This window comes from Thunnus albacares, chromosome 2, assembly GCF_914725855.1.
Source record: "Thunnus albacares chromosome 2, fThuAlb1.1, whole genome shotgun sequence".
NCBI lineage: Eukaryota > Metazoa > Chordata > Actinopteri > Scombriformes > Scombridae > Thunnus > Thunnus albacares.
This window is the reverse complement of record NC_058107.1, coordinates 31,921,248-31,937,480: the sequence shown is the minus strand read 5'-3', so window position 1 is coordinate 31,937,480 and position 16,233 is coordinate 31,921,248. Positions and strand designations below refer to the sequence as shown.

At 39.5% G+C, this 16,233-nt stretch overlaps 2 protein-coding genes across 3 annotated transcripts in view; one reads left to right on the top strand and one right to left on the bottom strand.

The window, feature by feature from the left end:
* The first annotated feature begins 5,581 nt into the window (after positions 1-5,581).
* On the top strand, positions 5,582-12,521 carry coq5 (coenzyme Q5, methyltransferase). Its single transcript, XM_044330638.1, has 7 exons — positions 5,582-5,817; positions 7,272-7,421; positions 7,535-7,759; positions 9,192-9,298; positions 9,993-10,081; positions 11,189-11,300; positions 11,968-12,521. The coding sequence occupies exons 1-7, from the start codon at positions 5,628-5,630 to the stop codon at positions 12,067-12,069; spliced, it is 975 nt and encodes a 324-aa protein (XP_044186573.1). The 5' UTR covers positions 5,582-5,627; the 3' UTR covers positions 12,070-12,521.
* Positions 12,522-13,251: 730 nt separating this feature from the next.
* Positions 13,252-16,233, bottom strand: part of znrf3 (zinc and ring finger 3) — a 71,488-nt gene continuing 68,506 nt past the window's right edge. For both annotated transcript variants that reach the window (XM_044330615.1, XM_044330625.1), the window contains exon 8: positions 13,252-16,117. In XM_044330615.1, the coding sequence (XP_044186550.1) occupies positions 14,367-16,117 (1,751 nt within the window). In that variant the 3' untranslated portion in view covers positions 13,252-14,366. The remainder of the gene's footprint in view (positions 16,118-16,233) is intronic.

The following is a 16,233-nucleotide window of genomic DNA, read 5'->3' as shown; positions in this document are numbered from 1 at the left end:
CCTCTGTCCTCTTAATAAAACATTTATTTCATCACTGTACATAACATTACATACCCAAGTGGCTGAGAAGCATATGGGCCACAAATACCAGATCAAGCTAATCCCATTCACTCTTCCCCTTTGAAACCTTTTTTGTGCACAGCACTGTGAGAGAAAATCAAAAGGTGCAGTGTGATTTTCCAAAATCTCCCCGCTTGGCTTAAAAAGATTCAGACTTCAGTGTTTGCATGGCGGGACATCTGCACAGCCTTCTCCTTTTCTTTCTGTGAAGCTTAATACTTATCTGTGAAATGACTCCCAGACTGTTCAGAGATGCACACACATGGAGGGAGGATTTAGAGTGCCATGTGTAACCCATTGGCTCCCCTCCGGGATGAGGTCAAGCATGCAACCTGCAGATTTTTGAGGGAACAGCAGGAGTCCAGCTTTACAACTGGAACACCATGAAAAAAACAAACATGGAGGGACGTGTAATAAGCTGTAACACTTGGGATGTTTTCAAGAATGATTTCTTAATTCGTGAAAGGTGTTACTGTGTTTCTTTCATCAAGTACTCACTCTGAAGCGGTTTAAGGTCTGTTTGTTTATGTGAAACTTGCTATTTGTTGGCAAGGCCAATGCAACTCCACAGAGAACCAAAATAATCCTCTAAAATATTGCGAGTCTTTCCAAACAGGCTTCTATTGAAGTGCATTTTCAATAATGAAGCCGCTAACTACAGACTATGTAAAACACAAAAACATGAAACCGTTTAGGTTTCCAGAAAAATCTCTTGATGATGAAGAAAAGGACATGCTTCCAAAAAGCAAGTTACCGTAGGACCTGTGAAGCAAATTGAGAAGCAAAAGGCTTACGCAAAAGTTAATCAATAATGTAATAAGTCTATTAATGGTCTGAAACATTCAAAATCATCCAGAGATCAGCAAAAACACAGAGCCTCAGGTCATTTGAAGATCATTTAGGTTAATTTCCAATAAAAACATACACATTCCAATACAGGAGGCTAGAAACATCAAACTGTAAATAATCCTTTTACTCCCTCTACTGGTGATGTGATGTTTGAAAACACATTTCCTCCAAAGTACCCTGATAATAAGGCTCGCTGACAGCTCGCTGGCTGAATAAGATAGTCTTTTTAGTAGCCACAAAACCCAGAAAGGTGCTGAATAACATTGAATTAGTCAAAAGTACTGTAACTATAACAAACATAGATTTTTATTTATTTTTTGCCCATGTGGCCTTTCTGTAAAGTTCTGTCATCCATACAGCCACAGTAAGATATCAAATCTTTGAGGCCTTTTACACACCCTCCCATTGATCCCAAATGGTTTTCTCTCAATAGCAATTGTGCAGCTGTAACATTAATCCTTAACTAGACTCTGAACATTATCAGCACTCCTCTGGGTCCCTGTGAAAAACCCTTGGCTTGCAGACCAAGGAAAAGAGACTGGTGTGAGCTGATCCTTCTGAACCCGAGTCGACCAGTAATTAAGGCAACAATAGGACAATACATTGCAGTGTCTGGTTACTATAAGAACGAGAAAGTGAGAAGAATGGAAGACAATACCTGCCACTTTCTGCACTCAAGGTACTGAAGTCATGTAGATTGGGAATGAGGTACTGTACTGAGCTGGTCTCTCTCCCTTGATGGATTTGAAAAAGAACTGTGTGAAAGCGTCTGGTTTACTGGCCGTGCAGGAACTTGTCTGTTTTGATCCGCCTCGCTCTGCCATATTGTCTGTGACCCTGGTGCAATTAAGGCAGCCTTATGCCCTTCAGTGGTTTTGAGTACATGCATTGACCTGTTTAATGCTTGAGATTTCCCTTCTATTATCGTATCTTTATGCTGTTGAAAGCTGTTTATATATACACTACGCAGCTTCTACTGTCAGGACAGCTGATTAGTGAGGATGAACCATTTTGAAGATGTTTTAATAATTTAGTCACAGATTCACTTGTTCCAGCTTCTCAAATGTGAGGATTTGCTCGTTTTTCTGTTTCACTGTAGGGGTGGGGAGTTGATAACCTGATTCTACTAATGCCACTAATTCTACAGGTGATGGTTCAATCCTGTGGGTAAAAATATCACAGTAAACGGTATTATGATGATAATCATCAAAAAATTATTGAAACTCTATCATTATTGTTAAAATATAATTAAATGACTTCACATCATGATCGCCTTGGATTTATTCACTGCACATTGGTCTGTTTGTTGCAGCTTTGTTGGAAAGAAATAGTATCAAAAAAAAGTTTAAAGGACTGATTCACAATTTTTCAAGTCTGTCTTAAAACAACAGTCAGGTGTCCAAAATGAATATTGAAATAGTTTTTTCTTGCCATCATCATTCTTCCTGTTCATACTGGCCACCAGAAGATTCCTTATGCACGTACAACGTAAGTGATAGGGGCCAAAAACCACAAGCCTCCTTCTGTGCTCAACAGGGAAACACTGTCTGAGGAAACACAAAGAGGGAATTTGATGCTTAAAAAAAAAGACTGTAAATGTGGCAGATATCCACTTGACATACCTAACTCAGACTGCTGAAGCCTCGTATAAGCTTACAAGTTAACATTTTGAAAATGCATCATAGTCTACAACAGTGGTAGGCAAATAGCGGCACAAAGCGCCAGCAAAAATATTTGGCACCCTGATGAAAGACATAATACATAATGACATCATTTTCCACAAACCTACTCTAGATAACAAAATAAATACAAGGCATGTGTAAATCCCAATGAATATAAACTTGTTTCATCTAATCCTGCCCCCACACCAGGAGAGGTATTAAAACCGTGGTTGCACCATGCTGTTTGAACAGTGCATGCTGCTGAAACTAAGTCTAATAAACCAGAAATGACATTTTGAGATTAAACATTGAGTTCATTCTAACACAGTTTTAATTCAACGACTTAGCCTGACCAGAACTGATTTGTTCTTCACAAACACAAATAGGTGGAAGGTGAACAGAAATGGTGTGTTGATGCAGAAGGATGCTGTCTATCATGTGTGGATAACCAATAAAGTACATCTCTAGTCTTCAAGTGCAATATGTTCATGTATGAATAATGGGGGAAATGAGATCTGCCCTCAGATACAATCCTAAAGAGTGTTATAAATCAATTTCATTTTTTAATGAATTAAGAGAAATAAACAAAACATTTAGGCCTGTGTTTCCACCGCACTAACTAATGGCCCCCCAATGAAAAATCCTGAAGAAACTAGCTTATGGTTGAACCTAATTGCTGATCCCTGGTCTAAAAGTTTGAACCAAATCAGTGTGGCAGTGTGTTATGTCTCTATATTCAACATGATATCTTCTTCCTTGGCACAAAAATACAAATTATAATCCTGCAAATGTATAAAGTCTGGAAAAAAAGCACTCACAAGCATCAGGTCCGGGAAATCATGCAGTCAAGATATTCTGTTTGAAGTATGTCATTTGTTTCATTTGGGTTTCTGCCTATGTAGGTATGGAAGGAAACAAGGGTGTGGATATACTGGCCAAACAATGACTTAAATCACAGTCAGTCAGCATGCAGGTTATGTTAAGTAAACTATCATTAAAAGTCAAATGCAAAAAGTGTGGCAAGAATACTGGAATATCAATGACACAGGAAGACATCTCTATAATATACAAAAACATGTTGGTACTGGAAGGAAGCTGGGCAGGAACCGAAGGGAAGAAGTAGTTATGTCCCTTCTAAGGAGCACAGAGGACTTAATCAAACACTGCATAAAGTAGGTGAAGACTCAACTGGACCATGCATGCATTGTAATCAACCTGCATCTATTCAACATGTGCTACTGGAGTATCTATGAGGGGGGAAAAGGAAACTGATATCAGCACTGAAAGAAGCAAAGCATAACATCACATTAGGGAATCTTCTTGAAGAAGCATCATGGCGAATATATTAATTTATTTTCAATTAAATGCAATTTTATTTATATAACATCATAACAAAAGTTATCTCAGGGCACTTTTCACATACAGCAGGTCTAGACAGTACTCTTTAATTTACAGAGACCCAACAATTCCCCTATGGGCAAGCATTTGGTGACAGCGGCAAGGAAAAACTCCCCTTTAATGGGAAGAAACCTCAAGCAGAACCGGGCTCTAGGTGGGCGGCCATCTGCCTTGACCAGTTGGGTTGAGAGGGAAAGAGGGAGAGAGGGGAGAGGGGGGAGAGAGACACAGAGAAGCATAACAACAACAACTAGAAATGCATTTCCTGTGCAACATGCGTGTGAATGCTGACAGCTGAAATAACTTGCAAAGCATTGCGGCAAATACTACACACTTTTTCAGCATCTCCATCTGTACAACTTTACAGGATTTGGTTACCACGGTATATTACATTTAAGAGATATGGCAGTTAATAAGTAGTATGGTGATGATTTACTCATGACCACAGGGTGGAGCTATTGGTCCCATGTGTTCATATGTTAAGCATTTCCACATAGGACACCTGTCCATGTAGTATGAAGCACTTTTAGTTTTTGAGATACCACCTTGCAAACATTCCTCCCATAGACTTTCTGTCATGGACTCTGTGTTTTTGGACTTTCTGTGTTTTGTTTTTTTTTGTCTTTCTGTCTGTCTGTATGTATGTATGTAAAAAAAATGTTGAAAACGTTTAATATCTTAAAAAATATAAGTTATAAAAGTAAAAAAGTAAGAGCATTAGAAAGTTGTTGTTGTTGTTTGCTGGACACCACCTCCACAGCCAGTGGTTGAATGATGACATGCGGCTATGTATGTTGATCTGGCAGCGGCCCAGAGAAAACGACGGACTCCAACATTGTCTTGCATATGTACACACCGACTCAACATTAAATATACAGTCACCTAATCAAATATCTTAAGGAAACAGGTTTAGTAGAGAGAATGTATCTATCTATTTTAATCTACTGTTTCATAATCCAGTCCAGTAGGTAGCGTTAATGCACTTTTATGTTGGTTTTCAAACCACTAATAAACCCAGAAGAAGACGAAGAAGAAGAAGAAGAAGAAGAAGAAGAAACGCATCAAAGAAATTCATATTAAAAGTTTACACAGACACTATTCCTGCAATGAATTCATTCACAACTTACGACCCAACGTTTATTTATTTACGTTTATTGTATATTTATTGTCTGTACTTATTCATGCAAATTTTGGACTCAAATTTCCCTATTAATCTGGGAGACTCATCACAATCTTGGTTATTATTACAGAAAGTATTGTCTTGTTTTTGAATGTAGAGTCTAACGACAATGAAGTTGATAACTTGATAACTTCTTCAGTTTCTCCCAAAAAACAAACAAACAAACAAATGAAAAAAACTTGTTTTATGTTCAGATTATGATTCTATCTGCAGGGAATCTAAAAACAGACAAACAAACAAACAAACAGCTTTAAAGATATCTCATTTCTTGAGAAACATTGTGGACAACATTTCCAGATGTGATTACCTATACTTTTACATTGTACGATTTTATTTCTGCTTATGTTTCATACTCCTGTACTATTGTTTGTATTGTAATATTACTGCGTTGTTAATAAAGTTTTTTTTAAAGGAGTTCTATGTTGCTGTCGCGTGTGAATGACGACAGACCGACGGGCAATTGAATAACCACGGTCAACATGGCGGTGTCCATGAGACAGTTGGTCCGGAGGGTGATCCGTCTCTCTAACAGAAATATTAACGTTACAGCTGGTGGAGTTTCAGGTCGGTCCGGTTGCTGTTGGGGACCGTCGTCTTGTCGTTGTTTCAGCGATAGAAACACGCATTTTGGCTTCGAGACTGTGCCAGAGGCAGAAAAGGCGAAGAGAGGTGGGTGACAGCGTCCCGGAGAGCAAACCTCATTCAAAAATCTCGCTATTCATCAGCTCGTTATCTGCCGGTAAATATTCACACCGTGACGAACAGGAATTGAGATGTTTTTAAAATCCTGAAGGTCTCCTGGATAATTCGGCGTTACAATTGATCCATGAAGTGACACTTCTGCTCAATAAAACTTCTAAAAAGAAAAATGTATAGGTGATTCCCACCGCTGTGCAATGACTATTTAAGTGGGAATTGTATGTAAATTTGTGATGTTTGGTGTATTATACGTATGCCAAACTTAATGGTAGAAGGCATTAATTAATATAACGTTTTAAAACATGTTGTACCAGCAGTTTTGCCTTCACAGCAACGTATTATAATGTGTCAATTTTTTGAATGGAGTCTGTAAGGACACTAAAAGGGGCGTTATACAGGGCTGGGACGATATGGCAAAAATATCAAAATTGTTAACTATTTTGTATTGCTTCAATAAATATAGTTAAAGTATACTGAAGAAAAATAAGGATCAATCAAACATTCTGTATAGAATTTCACAATTATTATTAGGAATATCTGCAATACGATGGGTTCATCACTACCATCTCATGGTTTCTTGTCCTAGCATTTACAAATCCTTGGTAGTAGTATTTGCCTAAATATATAGTGACATTCTAGTAAACAGTTAATATTCAACATTAAATTAAGTGCAGTTGCATTCACTGTCCCGTACACATATTCACCCGTCGAGCATACATTACACATAAAATACAAAGAAAGGAAATGTGTATGCTTACTATACATATATACGTTAATGTCTGACATTAAAAGCATAAACGCAATGACTACATCCCTGTGTTACTTTCAGGCTGCTTTCAGGATTTTTAAATGATATTTGTCATTTACTTGTGTAGGATTGTGTTTTGTAGTAACAGACACGCAGACACATTGCTTCATACACTCAAAGTGTTGCATACTTATACAGACACATAACAAAACCTGTATATCTTTATTAACCATATACAATTTAAAAAGTATTTTGTTTGACCATATTTTATGTCTGGCTATTGCAGACATCCCATTATCCAATTAAAGATAAACTTAAGCTTGTAATATACTGTAGATCATGTGAAAAATGTAGGAGTGCTTTACAGAATGACAACATGAACCCACAGATTTAAGTTAATTTGTTTATTTGTCACTTCAACTGGAAGAAATATTGTTAAAATGAAATCATGTTTCCTCAGCACCAGAGTGTAAAACTGACACAAATGTCACACAAAACACAAAGCTGTCAAGACAAAAATACTAAACATTTAAAGTGGATTGGTGCATGTAAACCTCAATGCACCAAAATATCTGAGTATATTCAAATAAAGTGCTTACAGCAGAGTAGAAACATAAAACAAGCCCTGAACAGCTTCCACTGATACAGATGCTTTCTTTCCGTTTTGCTTTTTCAGTGTATAAGGTGTTTGAGAATGTGGCCCAGAAGTATGACATCATGAACGATGCCATGAGTCTGGGGATTCATCGACTGTGGAAGGACGCGCTGCTGCACGTCATGAACCCACAGCCTGGTGCGCGACTACTGGATGTGGCAGGCGGAACAGGTAAAGAAGCTGAAACATCTCATATTTAATTTTTGTTTATGTAAGACATAAGCATAGAAATTCAACATAAAGTTTACTGAGCTTACTCCCACACTGGTATCACTCCGCTGCAGGTGACATTTCTTTCCGTTTCCTGGAGTACGTTCGTTCTCAACAAGAGCGCCAGAAGCGGCGGGTGGCGAGGACCATGCAGACGCCTTCGTGGCAGGACATTTCCAACAACTACTCTGCCGAGGACAAGGAAGGGCCCCAGGAATCCAGAGCGGTGGTGTGTGACATCAACAAGGAGATGCTGAAAGTGGGCAAGCAGAAAGCCGACAGCACGGGCATCAGTGCTGGTAAGTTTTCACCTGTAAAACTGCTCCGAGTGTCCCAAAAGAAAGACACCTGATCCCTGTGTTTACCCCTCAACTGGGAGGTTTCAGCGAGCATGTTTACATGTACATAGATCAGGTTTTTGGGGTATCCCACTCATGTAACTGTGCATGTAAAGATTCTATGGTTACATGAGCCTGTAGAAGCCCCTATCCTGGCTTTTGATTCTGATTGGGTTGTTCTGAAAGCAACTGGGATGTAAACACTTCATCCAGGTTTCTGATATGACTGGATATAAAAACAGAAATGTGTCAAAAACTGTTTGTTCTTGGTCTTGATTAATTATTCTTTTATCATTTTTGATTTAAGTCGTAATATTTTGCTCATTTTAGTTTTATTGAGGAAAAGTTCTTGTACGACTGTTTTGTGTTACAATGAGATTAAACGCTGATGCTGATTTAAGAAGGCTTATTTTGTAAATTTGAAAAAACGGTTTTGTACAAAAACATGGTATTGATGAGGAAACTCATTAGCATGTTGGCACCAAATTGAAAAAAAATAATCGTCAGCTTCATGCACATGAGCATCTTTGACTCAGTTTAGGGAGTAGTTAGTCAGAAAAACAAGCTAAATATCTAAACATGAACTGATTTTGGTAGGAGTGACAACCTGACGCCAGTCAGAACAGAGGAGACATTGAGGATTACTTGCTGCTCTGGTCTTAATTTACTGACAAGAAGTTGGGAAAAACCAAACCCACAGCGTTTGATTTAATGATTGATTGACAGTGCCAGCCGCAGCGGAGCCTCACCCAGGATTCAGTCCAGTAAATCAGGTACAGTGGCTTCATCTTGAGATAAGTCACCAAAAGTGACTGATGTTGATGTTGAGGAGTGAAAACAGTCCTGCATGGACAGCAGACAGTGATGAGAAAACTGTATCTCCTCTGCTTTTCTATGTTCTATAAAAGCAGCAAATATAATCAAAAGATGAGCCGAAGCTCACGGCTGTTGAAGTATTGCGCAACTTAATGTGTTCAGTGACAGAAACTGTCTTTACTGAGCTCAGATTGCGGTTGTAGAGTTGATTTGACTGGATGTCAACAATCTGCAATCACTTTATGCATGAATATAAATTAATTGTGTGCAGACGTTCGTTCCCAAGCAGTGGAAGCTCAATCCTGAGCACAGCGCACAAACTGGAACCGCAGATACAAAAAAACACTTTAATTATAAGTGTGTGAGACTCCTGTGCAACCATGCGTAACCTGAACAGAGCGCACAATAATTGTTGCAGGATTACGAAACAGAACTATTGGTTCAAAACTTATCACAAGTTTGCAAACTGGAATTACAGCTTAGAAGTTAATCACATGAAAAAAAACATGAAAACTTCGATCAAGTAGAAAGTTTCTGTTATTTCTGACTTGAGCGTTTGTGCTTCTTTGTGTGTCAGGTCTGTCGTGGGTGGTGGGGGATGCAGAGGAGCTGCCCTTTGATGATGACCAGTTTGATATTTACACCATCGCCTTCGGCATTCGCAACGTCACTCATATAGATCAGGTAAGTGACCGGAGCGTCACTGCTGCTTTTCTCTAACGCACAGAAGATCTTTGTAAGAACAAGGTGGCGCTGCAGCAGCTCTGCATTTAGTGATTATCAGCCTGTTAATGGAACATGTTTGGATCCACAAAGCAGCGTCCGTCCCTGTCAAACTGTCATTTAGCAGGAAACTGAGCATTACTGTCGACTCCTGTACAGTGATCCATTTGAATTAATAAAAAAAAAAATGGTGTCAGAAAGGTTGCATAGAAAGACGTGTGATAACATTACATATAATATGTTGATTCAAAGGCTTTAAATTAGTTAAAAATCCTGAAAAAAAAAATTATTTTACCACTTTTAGTTACATTTCCATCTCATGCACAAGCATTATAAGGACTCAGGGTATAATTTTTTTAGTTATATTTATATTTAATGTATTTAGTAGCTAACAATTCTGTTCATTATTTAATAAACTCTTTTTTTTATTTAACTGATTCATTTTCTATAAAATGTCAGACATTCATAAAAAATGTCCGTCATAATTTTTTAAGAAGGTGACATCTTCAATTTAACAAGTATAAAAACAAAGAAACGTTTGGCATTTCTGCTTAATAAGTGACTTAAATGATTAATCGATGATCAGAAATCTTACATTATACATACACATATATTCACTCATCATTTCACCCCCATCATCTCTACTTTTGTGTAGGCGCTACAGGAGGCTCTGCGGGTCCTGAAGCCTGGCGGCAGGTTCCTGTGCTTGGAGTTCAGTAAAGTGACAAATCCTGTGTTGGCAAGGTGAGGAGGAGTGTTCGCTCATGACGGATGACTTGTGAATATATATCAGCCCTGTAACCCTCAAAAGTTAGATTTATTGCTGCCGTTATGAATCCAACAACTCGTTATAGCAGCTGCAGCTTGTTTTTTTTTGTTCCTGGAGGTTGTTGTGAGACTGCTGATGATCTGTGTCCATCCAGGCTATTATAGACACCAGGAAAGATCTGTGCAAATCAATACATAACAGAACTAATCTTATCAGTTTCACCATGTTCTGGGAGAAGTGTTAATTATTTTCCTGCTTTGTTAAATGTGTTACTTTCATTTTTCATTTAAGTATTTTACCTCCTGATAATTAATGTAAACAAAGGAAAACCTGCAAAATTTAGACATTTCCAATAATAATATTGGCATTTTTGCTTTTAAAAATTACTAAAATGATTAATCAATTATAAAATTAGTTTATCTGTCAATCGCCGTATCAATTAATCGACTAATTGTTGCATCTCTCCATCTATCTATCTATCTATCTATCTTTTTTTTAACCTTACTGACTTTTGTGTCCTTCCACATCTGCAAATGTGAGAGATGACGTTAGCTTTGTTAGCTTTGGAAAGACACTGCCCTCTTCTGGTTTCGTACCACAGAGACCACCAGTAGATTTCCTCTTAAAAGTGACCTCTGGCTGCGTAGTACTCCATAACTATAACATCAATGACGGCTCTGTTCCATTAAGTGTCCCAGTAAGCCATTCCAGTGAACCAGCATGCACAATAGCAGGGCCCTGGAACTGGCTTATCTAAATGAAATGCAGTTTTTGTTAGCCTGTGTTTTTCCTGCTCCACGGCAGTAGAGGCTGATGAGGCTGCCAGCCTTTTAGACGATTGACCAATAATTTCATATATGCCTCAAAAGCAATATTTACATATACTGTATAATTTAAGATGTCATGGGAAAAGCATTTCATTGGAAATATAGTGATGTTTTACTCTATGAAAACAAAACTTTCCAGTCTAAGAAAACATTGCAAACATACGTAGACCTTAGAGACATTTGGGATTGGCAGCCAATTCCAGAGAAAACAGCTTTTGACTCTTTGGGTAACTCGTTTCCTCTTCCATTTTTCAGGCTTTATGACACTTACAGTTTCCAGGTAATTCCAGTTTTGGGAGAGGTGATTGCTGGAGACTGGAAGTCCTATCAGTATTTGGTAGAGAGCATCCGCAAGTTCCCCGACCAGGTGAGAAAAATGCATTCCTTTATCTCTGTCTCCCCATTTCAATTATCTCCATATTAAGGCTATCTTAAATTATTTTGTTATTTCCCTTCTTATTTTACAGCTGTTATTATACAAATTTCCACCATGTTGCTTCTGTCATTTTAATTTGATGCTGTTTTGCTTTTTTTCTGTAGTTTACATGTTTTTGTTAGATATGTAGTCTTTCTTACCTACTTATAATCTCATGCTTAAACTAAAGACTGTTTTCATTATAGATAAATCTATTGATTATTTTTTGTGATTAATTGATTGTATGTTTTCAAATTGATTAATTATACAGTCTATAAAATGTCCAAGGTGACTTCTTCAAGTGTCTTGTTTTGTCTGACCAGCAGAAATGACATTTTTATGATATAAAACAAAGATAAGCACTACTGTCTTAGAGTTAGACGCTGGAAGCAGAATTTTTTTTTGTACTCTATAAATGACTTGAATCAGAATCTTTGCTGATTAATTGTCTGTTAATCACCTAATTGATTAACCAATTGTTTTAGCACAATTTGCTACCGTTAACTTCTCTTCAAGCTAGTTAGATTTTCATTGGCTTCAGTTATTTGACTGCGCCGTAGTGTCGCTTTGTGGCTACAGCGTCGGTGTGTCATTTCTTCTACTCTTTTTCCTTCTGCAGGAGGAGTTTAAATCTATGATTGAAGATGCAGGTTTCTACTGCGTGCAGTATTACAACCTCACTGGCGGTGTGGTGGCTCTTCACTCTGGTTTCAAGCTGTGAGATGAACTTCTAAAACCTCCAAATGAGCAAATACACTGACTCTGTGTTTCAGGCTTTTCCGCCTGTATGACAAACTGTCTGCAGGGTTCTCAGACATATCATAGAGCAAGAAGCCTCAGCTCTTCTCCGCAGATGTCACTGCACGACAGAGGAAAATCTGAGCTCAGTGGACATATTTATTACCTGTAAACTGTACTTTTTACCATTATTAATATAAAGAATTTCAAACTAAATTTGTATTTGGTGTATCAGTGGTAAGACAATTGCCAAGTAACTTAAGTTTGAAGTTTTTTTTTCCGGTAACCTACATTTTGGTAATAAATAAAACCTACAAATGGTTTATAACTACATCAAACAACAGCTGATGACTTGTGGAAATAACGCTGAATGTAAATAATGTAAAAGGAGGACACCACAACATGAGTTACTTGAATAAAACTGTATATTTTACAGATCTTTGTACACTTTAATTACAAAACTGTATGGTACTAAAGTTTTAAAATCGGTTTTTTGGTCAGAGAAGATTTAATCGTCTTGTGTGCAATTACCATGTATATACAAAGTCTCATGTTAGTGATTTTTCTCAAAATAAAAAGCAACCAAATAACTCAAACGTTCATACACTCTGAACATAAGACATGGCTTAAAGATAAATATATTAGTAAATAAATATTCAGAGAACATATTTCCATTCATGAAAATGTGTTGCTATACAGGTACAGAAATATACACAGATTGATTTCTAGCCTTTTTTAAACATTTGTAATGGTAATGACAGAAAATAATTATATTCTTAAAAAATTAAAAAATATTAATTTTTGTACACATTTTAATCTTCTTAAGTGCTAGAAACAATAACAAAAAAAAAATTAAATAGTGACTCAAGTACCCCAAAATGTTATATTTGCAGTAGGTACATATCTCTATGCAAAAGGCAAGATTAGATTCTCACTTGATTACAGCACTGGGTTAACTTATAAATAGGGTTATTTCAGAAGGATTTCCTCTGTGTAGAGAATGTGTATATTTCATAGAAACAGTATAAAAACAGTCTGCAGGACAAACAGAAAGGCATGAATGACAAGCATTGATATCACGAGTACTGTATGTATTATGCACGGCACGATATGATTCAAACGGAAAGACTGTGGTATGTAAAACTGCTTTTTTTTAAAAAAAAAAAAAAAAAAAAAAAAAAAAAAGTCACAGTACAATAAGGAACCCTTATGAAATATGAGTCTTTTCCAGCTACTTTCCTTTGGCCTTTTGATACATGCTAGAATCTTAAGAACCATAGATATTTATTAGAGCATGCCTCATGGAGGAAATCGGGTAAGTGACAGCAAAAATACACGTTTTAAGGGCTTCCGAACAAGAGGTAGAGTGCTGCACTCTACCTCTGAAGAAATCTACTGACCCCGAGACACCTTCACTTTAAGTCTGGGATTCGACCAAAAGTTTTGCAGTGTCTTTAGATATTGCTACAAATAGCTTACCAGCGTAAGGCTTTCATGTTGCTCTGGCACATCTCATACAGGTAGGCCACTACTGGACAGAAATGCAATGCATAAAACAAATTCTGTATCATATTGAATAGAGACCAGTGTCAGCCTTGCATTCACATTTCTATGCATTTTTTTTTCTGTAATATATAGCTTCTTCTCCTCAGAGAAATGTGTGGGTCACAGACACTTAGACCCATTTCCCTGCTCTTGGAAAAACAAAAAAAAAAAAAAAGGAAGAAAAAAAAAAAACAATCATGTCTTTCTGTTTTGGTATAGCTATGTCCGTACAACCTATTTGAGTTGGTGGTTGAAGCTTTATAGGCAGTCAGTGTTCATGTGCGCACATATACAAAATGTATACATGTAGATGTTTGTGAATTAAGAGTATACTTTTTTTTTTTTTTAACTTTTAGGAAAACAAATACTCCTGTATTCCTAGATCTTACACAGAAGATGGAGTCTAGATGTTTTGTTCTTGACAAAGTCTGAAAAATCTCATAAGAAATGGGCCCAATTTCATAGCATTGAAGGGGCCTAACCCTTGATGGCAGCAGTCTGCAAATAGATGCCATTACCAACCACTCTAATTTCTGAGACATTCGTGGCCACAGGAATGAACTTGATACACTGTATATCTAGAAATAACAGGCCATTTCAGTAGAAATCCACACAATCTAAGATGAAAACATTCAGCGCTCGGAGAGCACAGTTAGAACAAGGCAACTGAGGGTTTCAATGATTGACTGACTGACTGATACGGTACCAAATACATACTTTTGACTGGACTCAAGTTCATATACCCAGACCTCCATCATTTGTTTTACTGCTTCCCAATGCATTAGGGCTTGCAGAGAGCTGAGAGTGAAACAAAGCCCTGGTCTCCTCCTCCTGAGGGTATGGCTGACCTCTGAACTGTCCTGAGGTGAAGTACCCCTCCCTGGGCTCATGTCGCTCCCCTGTCCGCACCTCTGCCTCCACTGTCACACTGACAGGCAATAAACTGCTCTGGGTCTCTGCCCCTGTGCCCATTTCACAATCTGTGTCCTCAGGAATTATGGGTATTCTCTGGTTGAGTTCGCAGCAGGCCTGTCCAGAACAGGCCTCCGAGTCTGCATGCGCATACTGCACATTAACAGCGTAGTCCTCTGTGTAGCGCCCTGCTGTGGCCCTGTGGACCTTCATCTCTTTGTAGAAACAACAAGGCAGCCCTTCGTAGCTTACCTGCTCCGAGGAAGGGCACATGTGCTCAGAAGCAAAGTAGTTCTTGGAGGTGGAGCTCTGAAATTCCATCCCCCTGTGACAGTGTCCTGAGGCCAGAGGCCCAGCTTGGTCCAAGTCCTGCCCCTTGCACTCCACATTGGGAGGAAGCACCTCGAAGCAGCAGCTACAGGCTGCAGCCCCAAGCTCCCCTGACTCGTCTTGCGCCCCCTTCCCCCTGTCTGCTCCGGTAGCCTCTAGAGCCCCGCCTGAGGTAGTGCTAGTGTTGCTGTTCTCCCTGGGTTCCAGTGATGAGCGACTGCTGTAGTTGGGCTCCAAGCTGCAGTTGGAGAGGTGGTCCCCCGAGTTATATCCCGAAGCCCCAGGAGGAAGCTGGAGGCAGTCATGTCCCAAGGGAGCAGGGGATGATGAGTCCTCGGCAGGAACTGAGGTGCAAGCCGCAGCCCCCGCTTCCCCCGCAGAGCCCCTACACGGGCTCTTACTTCGGTAGACGTAAGGATCGTAGTCACTGCTCAGCGAGCTGCGGAAAGTAGAGCAGCTACCGTACACCCCCTGGTTGCTGACCTCAGTACAGTCCAACATGGAGTCACTGGAGGAACAGTGACACTGGCCTGAGCTGCTGCTGCTGCTGTCACTACCAGGGCAGTCAGCGAGGTAACCGCTGCACACTGAGCGGTGGCCATGGTAACAGCTCAGGCCAGAAGTGCTGCCGGTATCACCTATCCTTGAAGAAGAGGCAGGTGCCATGTGTACCACTGTGGGGTATAACAGCCCCTGCTGGAAGGCCCTGCTGTGGTGGCCCTTATGAGCTCCTCCACCGCCGCCGAGCTGTCCTGCCATTGCAGACCCTTGGCCACCCTCGGGTTGCTGAGGGAAAGTCAACCCCTGAAAATAGTAGTGCTGGTACATAGTCTCGTACTGCGAGAAGCAGGCTGCTCGGGAGAAGTTGCGCCCGTGGAATTTGGGTCGTTTAAAAGCAGGGTGATGTGGTTGTGCTTGGTAGGCAGGGGGTCCACGGTGCTCCAGTCCGCAGTGGTGGGGGTTGAGTGAGTGGTCCAGATGGAGGGTGGGGTGGTAGCTCCGGAGGAAGGCAGACGTTGATTGGGGTGGGTACAAACCTTGAGGATCTGGGTGCTGGTCCACAGTGAGCACAGTGATGGGGTTGCCGTGGGGGTCCATGCTTGTTCTGGTTGGGTAGGCTGTCACCTGGCCTGCACGGTGCACCCTGCCAGGATAATGGACTGGCAGCACCACCCTCTGCTGCCGGCCGTGGACTGGGTTGCCAGGGTCCATGCATGCTGGTCCTGGATTTCCCTTCTTTTGCTCTGTGAAAAAAAAAAAATTAACATTTCGAATCTTACAAATGATAAGTACCTTTATGAATGAATGTGTTCAGTGCTGTAAGTACCAATGCAATAACAAGTCAGTCTTTCATAACAGG

What these genes read in the sequence shown, in the direction of transcription:
- coq5 (XM_044330638.1), top strand. Translation starts at nt 5,628, where the DNA reads ATGGCGGTGTCCATGAGACAGTTGGTCCGGAGGGTGATCCGTCTCTCT. An exon ending in GGCAGAAAAGGCGAAGAGAG is followed by an intron (nt 5,818 to 7,271) that starts GTGGGTGACAGC and finishes TTGCTTTTTCAG; the next exon opens with TGTATAAGGTGTTTGAGAAT. An exon ending in ACGTCACTCATATAGATCAG is followed by an intron (nt 9,299 to 9,992) that starts GTAAGTGACCGG and finishes ACTTTTGTGTAG; the next exon opens with GCGCTACAGGAGGCTCTGCG.